General features: G+C 43.2%; 1 protein-coding gene across 1 annotated transcript; it reads left to right on the plus strand.

Moving 5' to 3' along the window:
• The first annotated feature begins 543 nt into the window (after positions 1-543).
• DNAJC21 (DnaJ heat shock protein family (Hsp40) member C21) lies at positions 544-21,185 on the plus strand. The gene is made up of 12 exons (XM_004738122.2): positions 544-825; positions 6,429-6,522; positions 8,410-8,533; positions 8,824-8,946; positions 9,342-9,646; positions 10,443-10,594; positions 12,577-12,664; positions 15,292-15,450; positions 15,872-15,914; positions 18,912-19,084; positions 20,146-20,221; positions 20,703-21,185. The coding sequence occupies exons 1-12, from the start codon at positions 729-731 to the stop codon at positions 20,865-20,867; spliced, it is 1,599 nt and encodes a 532-aa protein (XP_004738179.2). The 5' UTR covers positions 544-728; the 3' UTR covers positions 20,868-21,185.
• The last annotated feature ends 459 nt before the right edge of the window (positions 21,186-21,644 follow it).

Genomic DNA, 21,644 nt, shown 5'->3' on the forward strand with positions numbered 1-21,644 from the left:
TCAAAATTTTCCACTTTAAGGCATCCTATTTACTGTCACTTCATTGCCTATTAGTCAGAATGAGCAGTATTAGAGATCGCGATAAGTGGCAGCTGAAGAGAATTGAAGTTAAATCCTGCATTTGGTTCACCTGAATCCTGCCATTGGTCAGTTGGGGAGGCCAGAGCAAAACACTCGACTACTTCGAGCCTAAGTCGCCTCACCCGGAAAAACGGGGGTCCACTGAGAAATCGTCTTCAGAAGACACGGTGCTTTCCGGAACCTTCTATCAGACTCCTATCAGCCCTCCGGTGGCCAGCCCAGTTAGTGCTCCTTACACAGACGGCTACTGTGCCCCTCACAATGACTCCCGCCGTGGCCCCGCCTCCCACCTGTCGGGGCCCCGCCTTCATCCCGCCGCGGCCCCGCCCCCCACCCACCGAGGCCCCGCCTTCCTCCCGCGCCGCTTTTTCCGGAACCGAGCCCTCCCCCAGCCCATGAGAAGCCGCGGCCTCCGGCACCGCCCCCTCCGCGCGCCCGCGTGCCGCAGCCCGCGCCGCCTGTCGCCGCCGCGCGCTTCCGCCACCCCGCGCCGCTGCCGCCGCCGCCGCGCTCGCTGGCTGGCCGGGTGTGGGCGCCGGACTCCCGCTGCCGAAGAGGACCAGCAGCGCCGCCGCCACCCCTTCGGCCCGGGCCCGGGCCCCGGCCCCGCCCCGGGCCCCGGCCCCAGCCCCTTGCCCGGCCGGGCGATGAAGTGTCACTACGAAGCGCTAGGGGTGCGGCGCGACGCCAGCGAGGAGGAGCTCAAGAAGGCCTATCGGAAGCTGGCCCTGAAATGGCACCCGGGTAACTACTCCGCAACCGTCGCAGCCCTTGCAAAAGCCGGGCCCCCGCCACCCTTCGCCCCCCTCTTCCCGGAATAACTCCGGGACCCTGGCCAGTCTCAACCCGCCCGCCCTGTGACTCGCCTCGCCCTGGGAGTCCCGTTCGGGTCCCCGGCCAGGTGCCTCTGCGCAGTGCTCTTCCCGCCGGGCGTCCTTCCCGCCCGCATCGCTCACCCCAGGCTTCCCTAGAGCCCCGGGCAGCCCGTCCCTTCCCAGACGTCCCCCCGGCCCACCCACCAACCCCGGCGCTACCCGCAGTGGCACTTGCTGGGGAGGACACATTCTAGCGACTTCAGCGGCTCCTCCCACCCCTAAGCAGACAGGAGCCGGAGCCGGAGACCTGGGCTCTCGAGTTTGGCCCTTGCTTGAGTTTCTGCCGCTCAGCTACCCTAACTTCATCACGGAATCCCAGCTACCCAAGTGTAATTTATGGCCCTTTATTGAAATTAAGGCATAGAAGCTGGTAAACTGTCTTATATAGCCGTGCTCCCCGCCCTTTCCCAGTAAGCTGTTGAAATACGGACCCTGTACTCCACTTCAGATGTTTTGCAGATGGAGAGTTTTAATTAGGTGTCTTCCCTAGTGAAGTTCGTATGTATACTTAGAAGTATGCTTCCTTTGGATGTTTGATTTGTTGTAGTTCAGGCCTGTGTGACTTCTATGAAGTAATCTGATCTTTCAGACTGGGAAACTAAGGCTGTAGTTGAATATCAGCTTTCTGAGTTTGTAAGAGGTTTACATATTAGCACTAATCAATAACAATCAATTGTTTCTAGAATCTGCAGTATATGCAAGTCACCATAGTAAGATTCTGAAATGCTAAGATATCCCTTGGAAAACATGCTGTAAACCATGGAAAGTTAAACACAAGCGCAAACAAAATAGCACAACATACATAATTGGTAGTTGGATTAACAGAACAAGTAATAAATGCCCCAGGAAGCCAGGGGAGGGAGTTCTCACTATGTCATGAGAAGCAGTGAGGTTTCTCTTTGGCAGAAGATCCTAGATTTTTAGCTGGATCTTAGGGAAATGGAATTGGGAAAAGTGAGCTGAAGAGTAGACGGAAGAGCATCATGGTGGACAAAAGGTGGTCCAGGGGACGGTTTGACTGACGGCAGTATTTATTGGAAATCTGAAAATATGGTTTGAGAGAAGAGCTGAAGGAAGGGCCTACGACCCAAAGTCAAAAGGTAATGTCTGTAGTTGGTGGAACAAGAAATAAAGGTATGGGTTTGTTACTTAAAATGGTAGCGATTACCAACAGAGGAACTAAACAAATATATATATTGGAAAGGAAGAAGTAAGGTAAACATTCATCAGAAATTGAGTTAGGAATTAGAACAAAGTTAGGAATTTCTTGACTCTTCTGGCTGGAAAAGTGTGAGGAAGAGGATTAATGCTTGTGACCAAATGCATATATAATTTTGATGATAATATGTATTTGAGTGTAGTTTTTAGATTAGATCATAAAGGGTCTTGAATGGTAGGCTAAGGACTGTGAAATTTGTTTTTTCCAGTAAGAGAGGGTTGAAGCTGGTTTTATTAAGATGTCTTGAGGCGGTGCTGTGAGGGTGTCTGAGTGCATTGAAGAGGGACGGGGACAGAAGTCAGGTAGCATCCACTATGGCAAGGAAGGGCTCACACCAGGATGGGGGTTAGTGGGAGGGAAGGGCAAGGCCTGGTAGAAGAGATGCTGTGAAGGAGAAATGATCAGACTTGGTGATTAACTGGAAATCAGTGCAGAGAAGGAAGAAAAAAGTAGGCAAAAGTTACTAAAACATCAGTTAAGTATTTTGAAACCAAACCGGTTAGAAACAAAGTGTTTTCTCTGAATGTCATCATAATCATAGCATCCTAAATATCTTTTGTTTGAACATGCCTATACATTTAAAGGATACATACTTTCCAGGTAACACATGATTTTGATATATTTTGCCGTGCTGACTTGTTAATTTAAGTCTGTCAGTCAGCAGATGTTCAATTCAATCTCTGTGTAAGGTCCTGTGTTAGGTGTTTCTGAGGTTAACATTTGGGCTTTGCTTCAAAGAATAATTTGTACTTCAAGAAGAAAGGCTGTTCATTTTTCATTGTTAAAGGTATTTCTTTGTGTTTTTGTTTTTTTGTTTTGTTTTGTTTTGTTTTAAATTGAGCAACTGAAAATAGTTTTCAGTAGGGTCAATGTTACTTCCTAGTGAGATCACTCCTCTTGAGGGGAAGGCTTTTATTTGATGACTGCTGCGAGCACTTGACTGTGTGAATGAGGCTGGAATGGTCCTTGCTCTGCAGGCAGGTAGAGTCATCAGGGAGTCCCAGGGAAACAGGCAGTTTCAGTCTGGCAAGAGAAGGGTGGTCTGAAGGCTTATGAGCATACGTGCCTGACCTGGACTGGGTTTCTGTGTGGTGGGACAGATGTGTATCCCTGAAGAAGTGACCTCTAGGGCGAGACTGAAAGCCAGAAAGCAGGGAATACAGGGGGAGGAAGGCCAGACAAAGTATGGCAGAGTACAGGAAGGGCAAAGAGCAGGGTATGGCCAGGTAAGCAGCAGCCAGGTCTTAGAGGTTGGGGTCAACCGAACGAGGTAGATTGATTTTAACCTAAGGGCAGTGGGAAGCAGGGGAAAAGGTAGGTTTGTGTTTGTCAAGTTTGGAGAGAGCAGATTAGAGCAGGCAGTTTGGGAGGAGGGCGACCGGGAGGTCAGAGTACATTGAAGTCACCCATGGTGACCATAAGACCCGGGAATGGAAACTCTGAGCCAAGGGCTGGAATTCTTAGTAAGTTAAGGGGGAGTGGTTGAGTGATATGTGGACAGTAAGAAGGGGAAGAAGGTGGGGTTGGCCAGTGGTTTGAATCTGGATGCAATGCTAGTGTGCCCTTGGGGATGAGGAAAGGACCAGCAGCCAGGAGGATGCCAGCTCCAGCACCAGCCCTGCCGCATGAGGGCTGTGACTGAAGGAGCCCAAGAAGGAAGTCCTGCAGGGAAGCCGTGTTCTCGGGGAGCCTGGTTTCAGTCAAGGCAGGACTTAAAAGGCTCAGTCCATGGAATTTTCCAGAAGGTGGTGTAAAAAAGTTTGGGAGGGAGTAGAAGAGTGTGAGTGAATGGAGAGAAAAGCTCAGAGAGTAGTGTGAGAATGCCTCTTAAACTTTGATGACTGGCTTTGCAGTACCTGCGGCCTTTGGGTGTGGCTGATAATAAATATGGGCTTTTTCTTTATTATTGCTTTTGAACTTACTGCATTTATGTGCTTAGATCTCAGGTTAACATTATAGTCAGCCAGTTCAGGTATATTTAAGTGAAATAAGTCATATGACAGACTGAAAAAAATTAAAGACTTAAAGACGTGTTAGTAAGAGGCGAGATCTTTTCAGCGGGTACATTGATGGACTTTCTGTGTTTCAAAGCTTGAGCCTTCTCCAAGCTTCTTTGGGGGAGGAAGGAAGGGTGTGGGAAGAAACAGGACAACGAAGTACAGAACTGATTAAAAGGTGAAGAAGAACCACCCACATACCTCCCCCAGTCACCTTTTTTGATTTATGTGGGAAGATTTATTTGCTGGCGTTTTCTGCCATTCTTCTTTAATTGGGACTGTGCTGTTTTGTTTATGACAGAAAGTTTATGAATGGTTTGATGAAGATGTAGAAATCATGAGTATTTTTGAATCATGAAAGATACAGAAATCATGATTCTTACCTTGAAGGCTTAGCTGGCTGTGTTCAGAGCTGCATGTGACAGGAAGGTGGCGACAGTAACTCAAGTGAAGAGTTTTGTTTTTCATACCTAGCAAGAAATCCAGGGGACACCCGTCTTGGTAGCTCCAACTCTTGTCGAAGCCCTCAAAGACCTGCTCCATTTTCCTGATCCCGAGGCTTGAGTGCTTGCACCTAGTGTAAGCGATTAAGCCTCAGAGGGAAAAGTTTCTTGCTGTCCCATGTTGTGGTGCAGAGACAGGCAGGTGAGCCACCATGGAGCAGTTCTCCCCAGCACCTCTCAGGTGGGCCCTCACTTACTGTCCAGGGCGGCCTGTGGCCCAGGAGGGGGAGAGAGACTGTGAATGGTTGGCTTCTTGATTATTGGTGCCTGTCTTTGGCTGTATTTGAAGTAGAGGATTACGACGTGCCATGAGAGATGGGAGTATTTAGTCCCGGGAGAAGGAGGACTCGGAGATAACCATTGGCCGTCTTCAGAGGGGCTGCACTGCGGAAGGGCATTTAGACCGGCATTCGGTCGCTTGCCACTTACAGCTAGGCTGCGGGGGTGGACGGTTTTTTCCTTTCAAGTTAGAGTTACCATGATTCTAAAATAATATCGAAAGCTTTTTCTGTGAAAGCATCTCAGCAAAGAAGGGCTATGGCCAATGACTGCACTTGAGCAAGTATTGTCCGTGATAGTGGTTGAACAGAAAACTCCCTGAAGGACTGGACATCCCGCATGATGGTACCTAGAAAGAGGCGGCAGGATGCCCTCGAGGGTCTTGTTCTAAGGCTGCAAAGTTATTCCTAGGAAGTATGTTTCTGGCCTATTTTTCCTCTGGCCTCTTAGAGGGCAAATACTGAGTTGTAGCTTACAGAATTTTGGTATGCTCCAGAGTGGTCCGAAAATATTTCACTTTCTGAGTATAGTAGTTATCTATTGCTACGTAACAAATTACCAAACACTTAGGACTGAAAACAATAAACACAGCAGACATCCATTATATGGACTCAGTTTCTGAGGACAGAGTGTGGGGATGGCTTAGCTGGGTGGTTTTGGCCCAGGGTTTCTCGTGAGGTGGTATCCTCATTGGGAAAACCCGCTTTTCAGTCTCCCTCCCATCGTATCAGGCCTGTTTCCTTGCTGGCTGTGGGCCAGAGGCCCCCGTTCTCCACGTGGGCCACCCGAGTGTCTTCTCGCAGTGGCAGCTGGCTACTCCCAGAGCGATCCAAGAGAGCGAGAGCCCGAGGTGGAAACTGCAGCCTTCTATAAACTAATCTCAGAAGTAACTTAGCGTGCCATCACCATTTTTGCTGCCTTGCTGTTGGCCACACAGACCAACCCTGGTGACCTGTGAGGGGGCTCCACAGGGTGTGAATGCCAGCAGGTGGGGAGCCTTGGAGGCCATCTTAGAAGCTGCCTGATGCTCTCTGAATTCATAGTTACAAGAAAAATAATTAGTATATATTTTTAAAGCTTTACAAGATTGTGGGGTGTGTGTTGATAAGAAAGAAAAAACATAAAGACTGTACTAAATAATAACATTCCTTCCATGACTGATTTTACATATATATTTTGCTTTTTCAAAAAATAAAATGTGTGCTACTCAAGGTTTTCCGTTTGTGGATATCCAGATTGAGTACTCAGTGACGCACCAAGGCTTAGGGGAAAGCATACAGTTTCTTCTCAAGTAGATACTTCTCGCATATCCTTATTATCAACTCTCACTAGGACCTCTTTGCTTTTTCCTGATTGTTTTTCTTTGTTTTGCGAACTCCTCATCTATTTATGGCATTTGTGGCGGAAGAGGTCCCTTTTAGATTCTGTCCTCTACTTGTTTGAAGACTGACTATCTGGAACTTTATTTTAACAGATAAAAATCTGGATAATGCCGCAGAAGCAGCTGAACAATTTAAATTAATCCAAGCAGCCTATGACGTGTTGAGTGACCCTCAGGAACGAGCATGGTGAGCATCACGCCGTCCCTCCTACCGTAGTGTATTTTGTCGGGAAGAATTATCAATAGAAAATTTTAAAAAGTGGATATTTGTCAAATGTTTCGGTGTGTTCTGAGGCATCTGTCCCCTATTCATTATAGAAAATGCAGTATTAGAGTTGGAAGAAAGCTTAGAGGTGAATACTCCAATTATTTCATTTTAGAGGAGGTAGAATAAAGCTTGGCAATATTAGATAGATTGAACCTTGACCCTTGGGAAGTAACTTCTTATTAAACGGGATCTCTTTGGTGTATGACAAGTTTGCATGGTTAGGAATGCTGACGTACCCTTAAAACAGTGTTTCAGAGCTAGAATTGCAGGATTTACCCAAGAACTACTTTATATGAAGAAATGGAGTTAAGCTTCTATGTCTATGACAGATACTTTTAGGTATGATGACCTGATAATTTAGTAGCAATTTCAGACAAAAAATTCTTTTTTTAAAAAAGATTTTATTTATTAGAGAGAGAGAGCATGAGCAGGGGAAGGGGCAAAGCAAGAAGCCAACTCCCTGCTGAGCAGAGAGCCCGATGAGGGGCTTGATTCTGGGACCCTGGTATCATGACCTGAGCCAAGGGCAGATGCTTAAAGGACTAAGCCACCCAGTCACCCCCAGACAAAAATTTCTATGTCTAAATTTAAGTTCTCAGATTTTTTTTGAAGATTTTATTTATTTATTTGATTAAGAGAGATCACAGGTAGGCAGAGAAGCAGGCGGGGGTGGGGGGAGCAGGCTCTCCGCTGAGCAGAGAGCCCGATTCGGGGCTTGATCCCAGGACCCACTGAGCCACCTGGGCACTCCGAGTTTTCAGATTCTTGATGAACTTTTTGCTACCAAGGAGTAAGTTTTGAGCCCTGACATGTCTGTGCAAGAGCCTGCTGTTACAAAGAGCAGGTGGGTATGCAGGGCTGCTGCTCGAGTCTTGTGTGTGTCAAACAGCATAAAACACGGCAGGCTCTCAAGCGAGAAAGGCTGTAAGAAAAAAAAAATTCTTTAAAAATTGTCCTTTAGGTGAAAATCAGAGAGAGAATCCTACATTTTTCTCCTCCTGAAAAATTTGGAGATCTGCACTTAGGAATGCTTTTGCTTTCCTTTAGGAACTTTGAAATTCTTTCCTGCCTCCCTTGGCTCTGTGCCCTTCTCCAGATCTCAAGTGGCCTTCTTGTTCGAAGGGCTCTCTTGTCCTTTTGTGTGAAGGCCCTGCTGTTGACTCTCGTGTTGCCTGCAGGGCAGACTGCACAGTTACTAGGAGTATGGTTCTTCTAGTGCAGGAGGAGGCCTCGTTTGGAATTCTAGCTCTGCTGCTTACCGGGTTTGTGATTATGGATAAATTATTTAGTATCGCTGAGAGTCAGTTTCCCATTACATCTTTGGGGTAAGAACTGACGTTACAGAGTTATTACAGGGAGTAATTGTGTGTATGTGAAACTTGTAGATTGTTTATATAAACCTAGGAAGACCAGTTTTGGTGTTTGTTGGTAAATCTGATCACAAATATATAATCTTAGTCTGTAGAGTAGATTAAGTCCCATGCTGACCAATTCAGTAGTATTTCTTACCTGTAAAAATGCAGCTACCTTTCTGGAGGAGTCATGGAAATTCCCTGGCTTGTTAAGTTCACTGTTCATGTGGGCGAGTAGTGTACAGTGCCTGCCTCATCCTTGAAGTTGCAGTCATAGTTTTAATCAGCTCTGTGAAGGATTATCAAGTCTTTTCAGGTTGATATTTAAAAAAAATTTGAGTGTGGGTTGGACATATTAAAATGTCTAATAATATTTTGGCTGTTTCAGATTCAAGAGTCCTTCTGAATTCTCATTTATTCAGCGATCACTAATGACGCTAATTTGTTTGTTTAGGTATGATAATCATAGAGAGGCTCTCCTTAAAGGTGGGCTTGATGGGGAATATCAGGACGACAGCTTAGATTTGCTTCACTACTTCACTGTGACCTGTTACTCTGGTTATGGAGATGATGAAAAGGTAAATGAACTCACTCTTAATTTCCTATCAAGCACGAGACTTTCAAACACAAAGAGAAATCATGTTATTATTGGTGAAAGCAATGTTCGAAAACTGAAAAAATACTGCCTTTGTATTTAAACTGCTGGCATAAGAAAACTGCAGTTTTCAGAAACCTGCATGTTCTGTCATGACAGAGCTTGGGCCTGTAATTCTTTAACATTAAAGTTTTTCATGTACGTTTTAAAATTGTATTCTGTGATCAGCGTATAAAAGTATTAAGAATTTGTTTTCCTACTGATGTTTTTTAGGGCTTTTATACAGTTTATCGTAACGTATTTGAGATGATTGCGAAGGAGGAGCTAGAATCTGTGTTAGAAGAGGAGATGGAGGCTTTTCCCACTTTCGGAGACTCCCAGAGCGACTATGATACGGTAAAAGAAAATTGCATTGCCATTTTATAATTTGCATTTACCAGTGTGTTTTCTCCCCATTTTTTAATTTGAGGAGAGTGGACCCTGGTTCTTGGTCCCGCACTGTAACCAACCCTGCCCCAGTCTCCCTTCCTGGAGGGGCTTGTGGCGCCCTCGGAGTGGTCTCCTTTACTTTTCCTGTTTATTGGGCAGGTCCCACCCCATTCAGCGCCCCACTCGGTTTGTTCTTGAGGGCGATTCATTCTGTAAAGCCCTGAAGGACTGTCTTTTCCGTTGATGAGTAGTGATGTGATGTGTGTGAAAACAGAGATGTGTTGCATCACTGATAATTTGCTGCCTTGCTGGAGAAAAAGAATCTTAAACCTCAGCATGTTACTGGTTTTCTTGGTCTCTAGGTCGTCCATCCTTTCTATGCCTATTGGCAGAGTTTCTGCACTCAGAAGAACTTTGCATGGAAGGAAGAATATGATACGCGACAAGCTTCGAACCGCTGGGAGAAACGAGCCATGGAAAAAGAAAACAAAAAGATTCGCGACAAAGCGAGGAAGGAGAAGAACGAGCTGGTGCGCCAGCTGGTCGCGTTCATCCGCAAGAGAGACAGGAGGGTGCAGGCGCACCGGAAGCTCGTGGAGGAGCAGAACGCCGAGAAGGCCAGGAAGGCGGAGGAGATGAGGCGGCAGCAGAAGCTGAAGCAGGCCAAGTACGGGAGGCGCGGCCGGGCCCCTGGCTCTGAAGAGATGTGGGGCCCTGGGACTGGGCCTGACGGGGGGGCAACCCCCCGTGTTCTGGCTTCATCAGCCACCCTTGCACTGCATGTTTGCCTTCAGAGGCCCTCAATACTTGAGATCCTTTCCAGACTCTTCTGAGACATAATAATAATGACCGCCCATTGATCTCCTCTGGACGAGGCCCTGTTCCAAGCACTTTTGTCCTAGCAGTTCTGTGAAGTAAGTTCTGGCTTTTTTCCTCGTCCTTCTGAGGAAGCCAGGCAGGCAGGCCCAAGATCCCAGAGCTGGGAAGTGGCAGACGTGGGCTTCGGCCCGAGATGGCGTGCAGTATGCCCACTGTGCCCCACCTCGCGGTCCCTCCTCTTTGATGGCACACTCCAGGGCTTTGGTTCATTTTTATGCCTTTAAAGCTTTGTCTCTCGGAGTTAGTGTAAAAGCATTGTGTCCAGAGCACTGTAGCATTCTTTTAAAGATGATTCACTTCTTCTAAATTCTACTCACCCACCCTTCATTTTCGGAAAATTGGCACTCTACTTGCCACTTAGGACTTAAAAATGCCTCAAGACTTTTTACTAACTTGCTAGGAGGTCTAGGTTTCAAAACCTAGTTTTCTAATAGGGGGGTTAAAACCACCCACATGACAGATAAGCCACTGGCCCCCACTTGAACTCCGCCCTGACAGTGCAGGGGGAGCAGTTCTCCAGGGCCGGGCTGGAGGCCTGCGGGGTAAGCAGGACCGGCGTCAGTGGGGCTGTGCTGTGTGTCTAGACTGGCCGAGCAGTACAAAGAACAGAGCTGGATGACCGTGGCCGACCTGGAGAAGGAGCTCAAGGAGATGGAGGCGCGCTATGAGAAGGAGTTTGGAGATGGATCAGATGAAGATGAGATGGAGGAATCTGAGCTCAAAGATGGGCACGATGGTAACTACCTTCATTGGGAAACTTGAGAAAGGGAATGCCGTGCTCCGATGTCATGCACTCAGGATGCTTGCAGGTGGCAGGCAGGGGTGGCGCGTGGGGGGCAGGGACGTGGCTGCATCCTGGGGACTCCTGTGCTCCCTCGCTTCCTCCACTGCTGCCAGGACTGTGTTGCCAGGGTGTTCCTGTCCGTTTGCCTTCTAAGCAGAGCTGGAAATCTGGATTTTTATGGGACGTCTTCCGGTTTTGAAATGTGGCAGACAATTAAAATGAAAAACAATATTGTATAGGCCAAGCAAAGGTAGTCCATTGATGTTGATTAAACCCTAGATGATCAGAATAAGAAATAAGAGTTTATTTGATTAATAACCTCTTTTCTGAGCGTGCTTTAAAGAGTCTGGGCTTCTGCCTGCATAAATAAGTTGGCCGGTGGGTATATTGACTGTTGGTTACTTAAAAACCTGTGATGAAGCCCAGGAGGTCAAGTTTCTATAGCTTTTTCCAGAAAAGCTGATATTGTACAGGAGTCTGTGTGGTGTATATAAATTCTTCCTCTCATTTCTGAGAGTTTCCTCCCACTGTGCTGGGAAGTGTCCTTTCTGTGCGTCTCTTGTGAGAGCACAAGGCCTGTGACTACCTGAACACGGAGGAGTAGGCATTGTGGAGAATAACCTGACCTTCCGCGTAGTCTCTAGCTGTCGCGTGAGGGATAATGTGGAAGGATCAGTTCACCTTATCTATAAATGTGTGGCTGTAGACTAGTTGGCGAATGATAGAATGGCGGACTTTTATTTACTCAAAATGATTATGAAATGAAATTTTTAGAAGTAGTATGTGTGAAAGTCTTGAAAATTATAATGCATTCTGGAAACGTGAGGTGACATAATTAGAGTTTTATATAAAATTTATGAAGTGCTTTCACATTCAAGAAAGAGCTTGCTTGCCCCTCACACAATACCCCGTAAATTTATATTTTGCTCATAGAATTAATTTCCTTTTACTGAAGAGGAAAATATGACTCTGAGAAGCTTTGGCATGTAGACCTGCCATATGACCATTTTTAGATCCAGATTTTGACTTCAAAGCTAACATTCTTTATTAACTATTTGATGAAGTGTTTATATATAATGGAAGGGTACAGGTAATTGCATACTAATACCATTTATTAAACATTAATACTAGGTAGAATGAGTTTTGATCATTTGTAATTTCAGTGAGAAAGTGTCTTTCGAAATTATGTTAATGTGACTTACAAAGAACCAAAATGTAGACTAGAAGAGATAGCTTGGGATCCTTATTAATCTAATTGCATGATCCCTTTTATTGATCTCTGTGGCAGTTTACCTGTTTATTTCTTAAGAAGACAGATGGGATTTTACAAGGACTTTCAGTTCAGCATTTTAGTTGCTTAGATTTTGTGGACTATATTGATAGTAATTATTTCATTGTAACAAAGTCCCAAGCTTATTTAAAAAACAAGGGTGTAAAGGCATGTTAAAGTTTATATATAATAGGCTCTTTTGTTTCCACCCTGTCAAATAATGATGGAGTATTTCAGGCTATGTTTATTTAAGCATTTAAGAGTAGATTACAGTTACAAATGTGTTTGCATCCATCGAATCTTGCTCAAGGGGTCAACTGAAAAATCTGTTGAAAAAGCTGCTTTGTGGTAGAACTGTGAAAGTGGCATCTGATTTTCTGGACTTAGCTCACACTGAGAACTTTGAGAGACTTTGAGTCTTCTCAGTAGACTTAGGAGAAGAACTGCAAAGATAAAGTAGTGATTTGGAAGCCTACCTTTATAATTCAGGACTGCTTTTGAAAGGTCAGCTCAAACCCTGGTAACCTTATTTGGTTTTTGTAAGGAAATACAATTTCTACGTTGTGTGCGAAATTCGTTTGTTACTAAAGACATGTAATTTGCTAACACATTTCAGATTTGGGTTCTTATTGTCGGGTTTTTACTGTTGGCTTCCTTCTCGTAGGCAAAGACAGTGAAGAAGCTGAGGATGCTGAGCTGTACGACGGCCTTTACTGCCCAGCGTGTGACAAATCTTTCAAGACAGAAAAGGCGTAAGTTTAAGATCTTTGAACTCCCCTTTTCTTCGGAGGTGAACCAGAACACTGCAAGTCCTAAAAGGAAAGTGCTCATAGCAGGGGATCACCAGCCCTCCTCTCTGTTCTCTTGGGGGATTTCTTTCCGGAGAGGAGGACGTAGGATTTGTGCCAGTGGTTAAGCACACGGCACTGATTCTCGTGCACACTGGCAGTCCTCCGTGAGAGCTGCTTCTTAAAACATGGACGCGTCTCCATGTCACTGCTTATTGCGATGAAGGCACAGTCACAGACGAGGAGGCTAGACCAAAGCGAGTCTCTGCTGTTGGTGGCAGACTCCCTTCCAGCTGTCACACTCCCATGCAGGCCAGTGTCCCATTGCAGCTTAGGAACTTCAAATGTGTCCTGCCTGAATTACATTTGCTGAAGCAGAGGGACTTTGCCTTTTGGAAACGAGGAAGAGAGAAGTATTTAAGTACTTACGGAGAGGAGAAAGAACAGGACAGCAACAAAAGTAGACTCAGCAAGGGACAAAGAAACAAAACACATGCAGGGAAGGAGAGGGGAGACTGGAGGGTGCAAGTGGGGGTGTGGGAGGCGTGAAAGGCCTTGGTGTGGAGCCCCGAGGGGAAAAGCTGTTGAGTAGTAAGAGAAGTGGCAAGGGCAGAAGAGTTAGAAACGGGAAAACAAAAGCAACAGTGAAGGAGATTTAAAATTGATTTTTTTATTTAAAAATAATGTCAGACTTGTAATGACGTTGCAAGGATAGAATAAAGCACCCGATTCACCTGTGGCTGGTGTTTTGCCCTATTTGTGTTCACCCCCTCTCCCTCCCCCCACCTCCCCTGCTCCACACAGTTCTTCCCGGAATAATTTGAGAGTAGATTACATACATAATGCTTGTCTACATCTTAATTACTTCTGTATATAGTCCTAAAGAAGAAAGCCATTCTGTTAGATGGTCGCAGGACAGCTGTCAGCTTCAGGAGACTTATAACCAGGCTGTGGTTCTTTCTTCTCCTTCACCACCTGTATTCCACTTCTGTCTCGAGGTCCTGTCCAGTTTCTCCTCCACTCCAGTCAGGATCCGGTCTAGGATCAGAGGTTGTGTTCATTTATTTGGTCTTGTTCAATCTGGATCAGTTCCCTTGTCTGTGCCGTTGTTACTCCAGAGTACAGGCCCTTCAGAACGTTTTTTTTTTCGGGGAGTACTTATCATCTTGAGTGTCGGTCTCCTCATGATTGGATTCTGTGTCTGGCTGGCTACCGTGTCAACCATGCGGTGCTGCTTTCGGGCCTTCAGTTCTGGAAGCATATGACGTCTGTCTGCCCTTCCTTGGTGGTGAGAGTTTTGATCACCCAACCAGGACGTCTTCTCATTTTTCCACTGTAGAGTTAGTGTTTTTTTCCATTGCAACAGATTTTACTTTATAGTCCATTTAATCTGTGGGGAGACACTTTCAAGTTAGACAAGTGCCTTGCTCCTCATCAGTGTCCTAGATTTGGCATTCATTGATGATTTCAGCTTATCCCACTTGTCACATAATGGTTCCAAAGCGGGGCTTTTCTAGAACCAGTGCTCCTTCTCCGTTATTAGTCCTCAGTAGGCCTTCTTCCATCAATAAGAGCCTCGCCTCTGTCTAGCTATTACCAGTATGAATTTGTGAAGTTTTTCAGTGTTCTATGATTTCTTATTGTACTTTTCATGCTCAAACTTTTCCAGATATGATTAGTGAGAGTTCTTTCAAGGTGGCTCCTGTGTCCTTTTGACAAGTCCCAGTCATTTTTTTGAGCACTTATTTTCTGGTACACCATGTTCCTGTTTCTCTAAGAAACCATGGTATGAAGGAGGATATTTTAGTGGGAGGGAAAAGTAGCAACTGAAGCTAGAAAACCCAAGTCTGAACAGATGAGTTAAGGTTGATAGTACAGATATAAGTTTCCTACTTTCTTGTTCATCCACTGACTCTGGTACTTCTGTCTTGTCAACCCTATTTTGTGGAATGTTACTTCATGGCCCACAGATGCCCTGAAAGAGGCATGGCTCGGAGAGTTTTAGGCAGAGGGGTGTAGATGTGTCTGAATTCACATTTAGGATGGTGCGAGTGAGAAGGGAGAGCCCTCTTATAAAGGCGAAAGACAGTTATTGAAAAAAGCAAAAGGGGGTAAACTACTCTGGTACCTGAGACCCTCACGTCATAAACCCAAGTGGTCTTCTCTTCAAGTTAGAATGCTGTCTTACAAATTCTCGGGATCTTCCAGAGCCCACAGTGCAGCCTGGAACATGCATGCGTTAGGCTAATACTCAGTGATTAAGAGGAAACAGTGGAGAAGACTTGAACTTTAAGATAATAGAGAATTTGACAAAAAAAAAAAAAAGCAAGATTGGAAGCATATATGTAGATAAAAGGACGGACGGAAGGGAGCGTGCTGGGACAGAGGGAAGAAGAGCTCAGGCGTGGGCTGGCTGTGTCCTCCTGCCTGAGAGGTCCTGACAGCGTTCTTCTGCTTCTCTTTGTAGCATCCCCCCAACATTTGCTTCCTTATTGGGAAAAATAAATTTTACCATGGTTGCATTTATTCAGCCACGTAGTTGGGCACGTGTGAGTCCTGTTGTGGTCACTAACGTCCGATTGTTTTTCCAGCATGAGGAATCATGAAAAATCAAAAAAGCATCGGGAAATGGTTGCCTTGTTAAAACAACAGCTGGAGGAGGAGGAAGAAAATTTTTCAGGACCTCAAACTGATGAAAATCCATTGAACGCCAATTCTGAGGAGGAAATAGAAGATGCACCAAAACAAAAGTACTTCTAAAAATTCTTCTAGACTTACTTATCACATTAGAGATGAGATTGCGTTTAAATGCTGTTTTATCTAAGAAGTTATTCTGTTATGCTAATATTTTCCACATTTTTTCCTATGTAAGGGAATTTACAATATCGAAACGGGTAAAAACATGATGTCAAGTATAATTTTACAGAATATATTATGATTGTATTAAAAGCAGTTTTATACCAAGGGAATTGATAGGCTAATTACTATCAATGGAACCACTGTTCTAATTTTCTAACAATAATGAGAATATTTTCTTTTTAAGACCTTATGCTATTAACTACTTTTAAAATTTTACTTCTCTCTGTATCAGTAGTGGTTTAGTATTTTTTTTTTAACTTAGTAAGTAGTCACAGTTAAATATTTGATATTTTTATTTATATTTATTCTTAGGCTTTCTAAAAAACAGAAGAAAAAGAAACAGAAACCAGCACAGGTATGTTGAAAAAGTTTTATTAACATTAAATATCAAACATAAAGTTGGACTGCTTTTGTTGTTTTAGTATAGTTCATATTAAAGAGAGGGGTTTTCACTCTATATTTTATGTTGATTATAAAACATTGAAGGAAGTTGAAAACAATTTTCTTTTTTTCATCACTTTCCTCTATTAATATGTATGTGGCTAATTTACTTAATTACTGTTGTTGGTGTATCTTCAAATATTGCAAGTGGAATGAATTCCCTGATACTAATTAACTGAGTGATCATATTAAAAATCTGGACACATATGATGACTGGGTCTTTAAATCTCTAAGACAAGAGTTAAAATCAGAAATATATGAAAATCTGAGGGTTGATTTTTGTACATCTAGGGTTTTTTTGCCAACAACATAAATGAAATTTTGCAAAAGGAACATTTGACTAGAAATGTGTAATATTTATGATTCTTGAAAAAAATGTTTCTTAATATTACTCAGAAATGTAAGTAGCTTAAATATGTCACACTGGCATCTAAATCCAATCTCTTAAGAATATTTTTAAATTGGGGGGCGCCTGGGTGGCTCAGTGGGTTAAAGCCTCTGCCTTCGGCTCAGTTTATGATCCCAGGGTCCTGGGATAGAGCCCCACATCGGGCTCTCTGCTCCGCGGGGAGCCTGCTTCCTCCTCTCTCTCTCTGCCTGCCTCTCTGCCTGGTTGTGATCTCTGTCTGTCAAATAAATGAATAAAATAAAGAATATTTTTAAATTGGGGCACCTGGGTGACTCAGTGGGTAAGCCTCTGCCTTCAGCTCAGGTCATGATCTCGGTCCTGGGATGGAGCCCCCATTGGGCTCTCTGCTCAGCAGGGAGCCTGCTTCCCTCTCCCTCTCTCTCTTTCTTTCTGCCTACTTGTGATCTCTCTGTCAAATAAATAAAATCTTTAAAAAAAAAAGAATATTTTTAAATAAAAAGTTATTTTGTTCTTATAGGTGCATGACAATCCTATAGATGTATAAACACACAGCGAGCTTCTCCTTTACTATTCTTTACTAAGGATATTTGGTGGTTCTAAAGGAAGTGGAATTGATTTCTGCACTACTTTAATATAATCTAATTATATTAGCTTATATTAAGTATTAAATGTTACAGTTCTTTTTGACAACTGAAAATATTTTTAAGAAAATTTAGTTAACACATTACTGATTTTTCATAAAACTTGAGATTTGGCTTATCTATTTAAATGGTTATATATTTGAAAGTAGTTTTTATCTGTCTCCTGTTCCAAAAATGATACATGACAAATGAATTTATCACTGTTAAAATTTGTGACTTGGAACTTTTGCTTCAATTATAAAACCACATAGCAAGTTCTGTGCTTCTTTATAAAATGACTCATACTTACTGTCTTCTACCCAAAGACTCAATAATCATTAGCTTAGAACATTTCCTCTCTCATTTTTGTGTGCGGGAACCACTAGAATAAACACAAGATAAGAGAGATTTATACCTAACCCAAGCCTATCCTGAGTAAGGAAGCATAGGTCTTATAGGTTGCAGTAATAAATATATTTGTGTTTTCTTACCAATGAAAATGCTTCATTTACTACCCCATTTTTTCCCTCCAAAGCTATATTCCTTTATAGTAATACCTCTTGTTGATTTCTGATTCTGTCAGGAAGAAAATCCCACTTCAGATCTGGTTTTATGTAGCACTTTTCCTGACGTTTCCTCAGTTCTTTGTAAAAGGAGGGTAGTGTGGAGATGTGAACCCCTTGACTGAAGAGCAGCAGGCAGCAAACACAGAGAATCCGCAAACTTCAGACTGGGAGAGTTTTCTGTATGGGCAGGAAAAAATAATTTGCATGACGTAGTAAGATGGTAAAAGGAAACCCAGAAAACTGCAATTGAATGTAAACAGAGGACCCTGGCTGACAGAAAGGAGGAGTCCAAGTCACTTTTGAGGACAGTCTTCTGAACACCCTCCATGAGAAACATTCCAAAGACAAAATTACTTGCAAAAAAATAAATCTTGTACTTAGTAGATATTTTGGTCTAAGTGTAGCCTGAATCTAATCATAAGGAGACAACCAGAGGAAGCCAAACTGGGGGACAGAATAGCCAGCAGATTGTCAAAATCCTGAAAGACAAAAAGTAGGGCTGTGGGAGTTCTAGGACAAAGGAGATTCAATGGGCATGACCACGACACACAGCACGGGGTCCTTGATTTGCCACACCTCTCAGGGCCCCCAAGGAGAGGTTGTTACTGGGTTGTGAATATGGATTATGGAACCCACACATCAGCCTTAAATTCTTGAGTACAAAGGGCATTCTGGGGATGTAGGGGCAAGCGTCGTGATATCTGCCTGCTATTTATTTTTATCCTTCTGGGCTTGGGAGTGGGGTGTGTGTGCAGAGAAGAGGGAGGAAGGGAAGGGAAAGCAAATGTAGCAAAATGTTGCCCCAACCCAAACCAACAAAAATAAACACTCTTCACATAGTGAAGGCATGTTGGCCAAGCTTTGCCTTTTTCATAATGCTTATTTGCTCTTTTTTTTTTCCCTAACTATAAAAGTAGTAGGTGCTCATTGCAGATCATTTGGAAAATATGGAGAACTATAAATATCACCCCTCATTCTGCCTATAGATACTACTTAGTATTGAATTCGATTGTAATCAGACATTATGTGTAATTTTCTTTTATATTTTAGCTAATAATTTGTAGGTACTGTTCTACAGAATTGAATCAGTGTCTTTGCAAACATGATTTTTAAGAGCTTCGTAATTCCCTTCATAATTCAACCATTCACTTATTGAACATATAGATTGTTTCCACTTTTTTCCTACTCTAATGTTTCTGTAGTGAGCATTCGTGTTTTTAAATTATTATTTGCTTTTTCTTTTTACTTCCTGAAGATCTCCTCATCCAGAGCGTACCCAACATTATAATTGTTTAGTATAATTACTGGGGTTGTTCCTGTAATTATTTTGTAATACATACATGTTTTATTACTAGAAGTATGATGATAATTTCAATGAAAATGGAACTGGAGAAGAAGTAAAGGTTGAATCAGAAGATACCAACTTAAATCAAGACCGTGCCAAAGAATTAGACGGGAGTCACCAAGAAAGTATCAGTGTCACTGAGACTGTCGAACTCTGTGATGATCCAAAAAGTGAAGCTAAGAAGTAAGTCAGGTTGATGGCGTTTTCTAATTACTGTTGGTGGAAAGAATATCTTTTCGGATCTCAAATAACATCTTTCCCATGGTTGATGAAGCAAAGCAGGTCTGTTGGTGACCTGTACATTTATCCAGACAGACGTTCCAACGTAATACAGACAAGGCACGTTGGGAAGAGGATGCCGGAGGAAGGTGCTAACGGACATTTTAGCAGCAGTCCTTTTGACCCAGTTTCTATCCTGTTGAGGCTCTTATTTTATCCTTGAGCAGTAATCCTCAAACAAGGAATCCAAGAACAATTCTCCTGATGAGGCCACATCCCACTTGCCTGGAGCGTCTGGGACCGTGTGTCCACGCTCAGGGCAGTCCTGTGTTGGGCCTGCGCTGCAGGTCAGCAAGATCTGCATCCAGAACCTGGAGCCTTCCTGCTGGCAGGAGCCTGGAATGTGGTGCCCCATAGGGTCACAGTGGCTGGCCAGAGGAAGGCCTCTTTCAGCGGAGAGAGCATTCCTGGTCCTCTCCTTCCTGCCATGTCTTACTGTCTTGGTCTCTGGCCTCCTCTGCTCCTCTAGAGCAGAGAGTAATTTCTTATTCCTTGAGGGAAAATCTGAACAGTGAGTAGCCTCCCTGTCTAGGACCACGAGAAGGAGTTCAAACAACAGAGTCAAGTGCATGTCTGTGTTGCCAGCATTTAGCATCGGAGCAGGGGCGAAGGGTTAGGGCAGCGCCCTTAGGGGTTTAGGAGCTGAAGGAAACACCATGATGGAGGCCTGGGGTCGGCCTGTAGCTTTGGGGAAGGAGCGCAAGGCCATGTGCAGTCCTGTAAGGTGTTGTAGCTTGTGTTTCAACAGTTGTAAGTAAATGCCGTAGCTTTTGTGTCACATTTAACATCTACTGTGGTCTTTAAAGTTGCTCAGGAAAGCTATTTATTTGAGATGTGAAAATTAATTAGATTGGCCATTAAAATTAATGAATTAGCCTTTCACTTGAGTCTTTTTGGGAGCAAAATAACAATTAAAAGGGATACGTTATTACTGGATTGTAAGAACTCTATAATTTATCTTCCAGTGCTCCTAAACCCAAAGGGAAGAAAGCCAAAGACATGAAAAAATCTGTCAAAGTACCTGCTGAACCACAGACAGTGGTAAGTCAAAATCATATTGACATTTTTCAGTGGACCTAGTTTCAGCAATATCATCTAAATTCTTAATTCTGATTCTAAAGCCATCTTTGGTGAGCCCTTGTGCACCTACTAAATAGGTGTGGATCTGTCAACAGTTTTTCTTGATGAATGTAGAATTTATATCTGTGCTGCTATCCCTGTTGTTCTTTAAAGTAAAAGGGCACAGTGGGAATACCAGATCCAGCAGAACAGCTACTGCTCAGTTTTCCGTTACTTTGCAAACTGAAACCGCTCAGTGCATACCGTGGAGTGGCTCATCTTAACGTTGATGCTTTTGGTTGATGGGACTTAACTTCTCACTCTTTTGAGCCTGAGTGGCGGTAATTTTGTTAAAAAGATTTATTTGGAATTATTTGATACTAAATCTCAACATGAAAACCTAAATTATTGCTCTCAGGGAATAACGTTTGCTCTTAACTGATATTTTTTCCCCCCTCTTCAGGGTGATGTTCTTATCAGCTGTGCAACCTGCCACAGTGAATTTCCATCCCGGAATAAACTTTTTGACCATCTAAAAGCCACAGGTCATGCAAGAGCGCCTGCATCATGTTCTTTAAACAGTGTAACGAGTAGTCGAAGCAAGAAAGAGAAACGTAAAAACAGATAGAAATCCTGCCAACGTTTTTTTCTTTTTGATTGTCTCTAGATTTTGAAACCAAAAACTGAACTGAAGTCATCTAAAGAGTTAAAATTTCAGTGATCTGCAATTTATTGCATTGTGGAAGATTATTTTTTATCTTGTAAAAACATTTTTTTGTTTAATATATATTTTTTAAACATTTCATTAGTGATTGAATTCTACTTTGCCATCTGGATTGACTTGAATGTTTCAAAACAGGTACATATTGTAAAGTATGCGTTCTTGACTTCTGTTGGCTCACATGGACAGAAATGTACAGGGAGAATTAAATTATTTTAACACATACAAATGCTCCTTTGTGTTTTATTTTGGGGATTTTACATAGTATTTTTATATGATTCAGTGCTTTTTTATTCTTTTAACGTTTCATGATCTGTCAAAGACTCAGTTTTAAAATCATCGTAGTTTTTTTTTCTTACCTGATACCATGACTCCAGCTCTGCTTTTAAAATTATTTCTAAATAACCTATTGTTGATTACTGTATTTTTTTTCCTCCAGGACAGGGGTAGGTAGAAATTAATTGAACATATATGGTTATGTTTCAAGACTTATATCTCAAGGTATAACCATGGTGATTTGAGATTTTATAGGTAATTCTCAATAAGATATATCTTTTGGTGTTTGGCCCTGATTTAAATTGTGGAGGTGGAAGCAAATCACTGTGTGGCACTTCCTCCTTGGCACGGTGACGGCCGTGAAGCATGACGGAACCAAGGGCGGGTGGTGCAGAATTTGTACTGACT

This window comes from Mustela putorius, unplaced genomic scaffold, assembly GCF_011764305.1.
Source record: "Mustela putorius furo isolate JIRA1106 unplaced genomic scaffold, ASM1176430v1.1 tig00000407_pilon_pilon_pilon, whole genome shotgun sequence".
NCBI lineage: Eukaryota > Metazoa > Chordata > Mammalia > Carnivora > Mustelidae > Mustela > Mustela putorius.

Bases quoted from the DNA above. Each gene is read 5' to 3' on its own strand.
- DNAJC21 (XM_004738122.2), top strand. From the start codon at position 729: ATGAAGTGTCACTACGAAGCGCTAGGGGTGCGGCGCGACGCCAGCGAG. The intron at 9,647-10,442 runs GTACGGGAGGCG...CTGTGTGTCTAG, and splicing joins CAGAAGCTGAAGCAGGCCAA to ACTGGCCGAGCAGTACAAAG. The intron at 12,665-15,291 runs GTAAGTTTAAGA...TTGTTTTTCCAG, and splicing joins TCTTTCAAGACAGAAAAGGC to CATGAGGAATCATGAAAAAT.